This window comes from Rhagoletis pomonella, unplaced genomic scaffold (assembly GCF_013731165.1).
Source record: "Rhagoletis pomonella isolate Grant_MI unplaced genomic scaffold, Rhpom_1.0 Rhpom_scaffold_00002, whole genome shotgun sequence".
NCBI lineage: Eukaryota > Metazoa > Arthropoda > Insecta > Diptera > Tephritidae > Rhagoletis > Rhagoletis pomonella.
This window is the reverse complement of record NW_023458556.1, coordinates 85,432,537-85,437,651: the sequence shown is the minus strand read 5'-3', so window position 1 is coordinate 85,437,651 and position 5,115 is coordinate 85,432,537. Positions and strand designations below refer to the sequence as shown.

The following is a 5,115-nucleotide window of genomic DNA, read 5'->3' as shown; positions in this document are numbered from 1 at the left end:
CGAACACTTAGAAGACACAAACCTAAAGATAAAGTAATAAACAATTGGACTATAAATTTATTTATTAGTTTACCGTTCAATCCATTTTCGCTCGTTGTCGACTACTGCCCGGTTTTTACCCCTCTTAAATGTAATTACTTTGAAGAGACTATTAAGCTAGCATTTCCTGGCACTATTTTTGAATATATAAGCAACAATTTGGCTACGCCCATGTCCGCAGCACAAACGCTGATGGATCAATTGTTCGAGAAGCAAACAAAATTTATTAAGAAAGGCACACCAGTTTTTTTCCAAATTTAATTTTTTTTATTTTGTATTTCACATGGTACTCTTTGACTTACAAGAAAAAAAATTAGAACAGTTTTGACACTTTAGATAAGAGAAGCAACAACAAAATACTCATAAATGTGGCTTTTGCTCTAATACCTGTTTGATATGCCTTGGTTCTACCTTTGAAGTTGAGTTTTCTTTAACTGATTCGAAAATTTTAAAAGGCTAGTCATCTCAATTAAGAATGGCACTTATAGACCAACACATAAATTATGAATTTCAATCACTTCACTGCTCTAACTGAAAAATTTCATTACAAATGGCTACTAAATCAAAAAGAATTAAAAGGTGTTATAGAGTTTAAAAATTCTGTTTCGAATCTTACTTGCTTCTGTGGATATTCAGAAAGGACAGTATTGATGCTATAGTAAACATTTTCTTATCCGGCCAACATATTAACCATTTTCTTATTAACTATCGTACAATGCTTATTCTTTGCACACGAAATTGCCCAATCTTTCAAGTAGTTTTGATTACTTACATCTCGCAAAATAGTCTCTTATTGTACTCATCTTAATTTTTGAGTGAGGGAAGAGTTCTCGACCTTCTCTAACTCGCAAAAGAAAATTGAAATAATCCCAAATTTATCGAGAGTTTAAAACAATTCGTCGCCAATGATTTTTTTTTAAGTTATTTTTTTTACCAGCATACCAGCGGAGTCCGCAGGGTGCACAATTAGGACTCTCTGTACGGTGCGTTGATGTTCCTAGGAAGGCTGCGAAAGAGTCCCAAAGGAGCATGCCTGCAAGAGAAAAGGGCATTCTCAATATATATGAAAAAATGCACCTTTAGGACTACTTAAATGAGTGATCTTACTGCCCCAAAAAGCAAAGACTCCTATTCACCTATGATTTGGTGAGAAGGACTTCAAGACGCAGTGTTTTCGGAGTGCTCCGATAATAGACCGGAAAGGAGGCATTACTGTTTTTCAAACTGTTCTTAATTTTGTTCTTAGTATTGTTATTGAGCTTTGTACCACGATTGTTTATTGGGAAAAATAGAACTAAGTCCAAACGGTAGAAGTTATAGCAGCTATTTCGGAGATCACCACATCTCCTCATCAGACTTCTTTTTTTCTAGACTTCAGCAGGGATCGAACCACTGAGCTATGCACATTCCTTAAACTCTTGTTGCTAATTCCTTTCCTTATTCAACATACTGGCTGCGTTTCTTTATACATTCCGGATAATCCCATTTCACAGCCGGAATAAACAGAATGCGTTTGAAATATATGTCAACATATCAACAGGAACGTTCTAAAGAATAAATAAACAAAAAAGCTTATTCCAAACGTTCAGAATGAATAAAGAAATGCAGCCACTATGATCAAGTGCAGCTGATTGCCGCTATTTAAACTTGACAGCGTGGTTGTTATTGTCAATTCTATATATACATTTCCTTTATTGTATAGTTTCAGGCAGGCTCTTCCTAAACTCTGTATTTGTTAATGATATTGTGCCTTATTACCATTTTATTTTTAATATTGTTATTGAGCTTTGTACCACGTTTGTTTATTGTTGTGTCTGTTCTTAATTTTAAAGTTTTTTGATCTTTTATTTTTTATTGAAAAAACGCTAAATTAAAAAAGCGATTTACATATTGTTCAGTAAAAAAAAAACAGATAAAAACGGAAAAATCCCGAAATAAGTAAAAAAATTTTATTTTGTTTAAAATACGCTCCTTTTAAGTTTGGAACCTTTTTGCGCCCACTCTATGCAATTCTTAGCCTAAACCAGCATATTTTCTAATAAATACATCTGAAAAGTTCTAAAGTTATGATGGATTTCCACTAGACATTAAATAGCAGACATTTTAATGACAAGCTTGGGCATTAAAAAATATTCTTGTAGTTACCTAAAAAACATGGCCATTAAATCCATTTCCACATAGCGCCGTATAAATGTCCCCAATTTTTTGTCATTTCAATGCCCTGTGGAAATTAGGCATCAGACAAAAGTAATTTTTTTCGCATTAAATGCATTTGAAACTGCCATAACATTAACAATTTTTTTTGCGGTGTCCGTTTTCAGGCATATTCGGAAACGATGATCAGTTTCTTCTTGATTGAAATTTTATTTTTTAATTCACCGACTAGATAACAAAAAATCACTTTATATTTTCGGAGCCCTCCGAAAACACTCATTCGAGGTGTTGCTGTGGGCATCTTTTTTTACTCCATATTCAGAGCGCTGCACAGTTGCTGCCTATTGAAATGAACGTAGCAATGCTTTGTTCAATGTAAAACTTTAAAAATTTTTCCGTGCAAATATTGCAAAAGTGGTATAATGATTCTTAAACCTGAAATTTTTGTGTAAAGTTTCAGATCGAGCACTTTAATTTGGTACACGACTTGTACGATTAGTAGATCGCTGGAAATAAGCGTCTTGCCTTAGACTAATATATAGTAAAGATTTGTAATTAATAAAACTGATTTGTTGAATTGGTACACTGTTACCATTTTTGTATATTCTGCTTTTACCATTTTCTCATTACTTTCATACTATTTTTGGTTTCCAGTTCCTGTACTTCTTTGAGAGCTATGAAATAGTTGGCCACATTAGTCATAATTGATCCGACATTTCGAATTTTTAAAATGTAATGTCAGATCTTTAATCAGCGACCCCAGCAACAACTGAGTAACAAGTTTCAAGCCAATCCGATAGATTTTTAAAATATCATCCGCCATACTGGATCCGCCATTTTAAAGTTTTAAATTATAATGTCAGATCCTTAATCTGCGACCAAAAAAAAACCCTAGTAATAAGGTTGAAGCTGATCTGATTAATTTTCAACATATCGTCCACCATATTAGATCCGCCATTTTGAATTTGAAACTGAAAGACAGATCCTTAATCAGGGACCCCTACAACACCTGGACGAAGGAAGTCTACCGCTGGGGATTCACGTCGATGACACACCAATTCCGACGGTGAATAACCCCAAAATACTCGGAGTAACATTCGACAGCCTGCTCTCCTTCTCTGCGCACTCAACCGCTATTGTCAATAAAGTACAGAGCCGCAACAAGGTCCTCAAGTCGCTAGCCGGCAGTCCTTGGGGCAAAGACAAAGAAACGTTGCTGGCAACATACAAGGCAATAGGCCGGCCGGTTTTGAACTACGCAGCGCCAGTGTGGTCGCCAGGGACTAGTAGGACGCAGTGGACCAAGCTACAGACTGTACAGAACACCGCACTCAGGTCAGCGACAGGATGCCTCCTGATGTCGCCTGAACACCACCTGCACGGCGAGGCGCAAATGCTCCCGGTAAAGGAGCACAATATAATGCTCTGCAAGCAGTTCCTGATCGGGAGCCACAGAAGTGGCCACCCAAGCAGACAGGAGGCTCAGAAGCTGCACGCTTCCTAGGGTTGCCGTTAGTGGAACTTGACGACAACGACTGAGATACCAACCGTCCTGGGCGGGGTTGTTGTAGCCGCTACAACAACAAAACCTGAGAAACAAGTTTCAAGCTAAATCGCGCAATTTTCCAAATAAAGGCCACTAAATTGAATTTTTCCAACCTGACTCCAGATTCGTAACTAGCTACCCTAAAAACCCGAGAGTGGCATTTTTCAAGCCAATCTGATTTATCTTATAAGATTTTGAATTTTGGCCAGTTTTGATCGCTTTCTGACACAGTGCAGCGTGACAAAATAGACATATCGGTACCACAAAGTTTTCGATGGTTACTATAGCTTGGTGGCAAATTTGTAATGCCTGTAGTAAGAAAGACCACTGTCAGATATCATAGATTAAAGTTAGGTACAAGATAATTAGGGGATTCCCAAAATGTTTAACACCTTATAAAACTTTAAGACAGTAAAATTTTACAAGAGATTAAACATTTTGTTGTTGTATTGCAAATAAAAAGGAATTAAAAAAACAACTTGTGTAATTTTTTTACATTTTCCTTCGGACCTTTAATTTTATGAGACCATGTGAATCGTCCAAATGTAAAACTTTAAAGCTCAAATTAAATAAAGTATATACAAGGCAGATTTTTTAGAAACAAGCTTTTATTAAAGCTGTGCCCAAAAATGGAAAAAGATCAAATAAGTTAAAAAAGTATTTTTTAAAAAACAATACTTTTAATATTTGCAACAAAATGCTTTAGAAGTCAGGTTTGGCTTGCGTCGCGGTTACTTAGAGCCAAATGGTAAGAGGAGTTACTTAAATGACCGGATCTACTTTCATATATATAACGATAAAAACTACTTGCATAAGTAATTCAATAGAACTCATTCGTAATTGCATAGATTTGAGAAGCATAGCAGGCAATGCTCATTATTTCCTATAAAGCCGTTAATTGAGTTTGTACATACAATTTTTCAAGGTTCTTCACTGGCGTGAAAACCTCGGCTTCAATATCCTTTAGAATGTTGTTGTTGAGCATTAAATTTTTTAAGTTTATAAGCCCTTGAAAATCCTTCGTCTCGATCGTAGTAAGATTGTTTGAAAACAAATTCAACCTAATCAGCGAATTCAAATTGTTGAACAAATTATCAGGTATCCGAAAAAGATAATTTTGTTCAAGTAAGAGTTCCCGCAAATTGTTAAGTTTGGAAAATGCGTGTTCACCAATCTGTGGAGAAAAGAATTTTCAGCTTTAACTAAAATTAAAAAACAATAATATATTACCTTGGAAATTCGGTTTGTACTTAAATCTAATGTCACTATATGCACCAGATTTTTGAATAGTTCATTAGATATCGAAGAAATGCGGTTGTTATGAAATATAATGGTTCGAAGGTTTTTTAAGTCCCAGAACAAATCTTCAGAAATCC

At 35.4% G+C, this 5,115-nt stretch overlaps 1 protein-coding gene across 1 annotated transcript; it reads right to left on the bottom strand.

The window, feature by feature from the left end:
• Positions 1-4,423: 4,423 nt before the first annotated feature.
• Positions 4,424-5,115, bottom strand: LOC118734752 (leucine-rich repeat-containing protein 15-like; the record flags this gene model as incomplete). Its single annotated transcript, XM_036464446.1, is given in 2 exon segments — positions 4,424-4,913; positions 4,970-5,115. Coding segments are annotated over 2 exon segments (437 nt in total), but the record flags the coding sequence as incomplete, so codon positions are not given.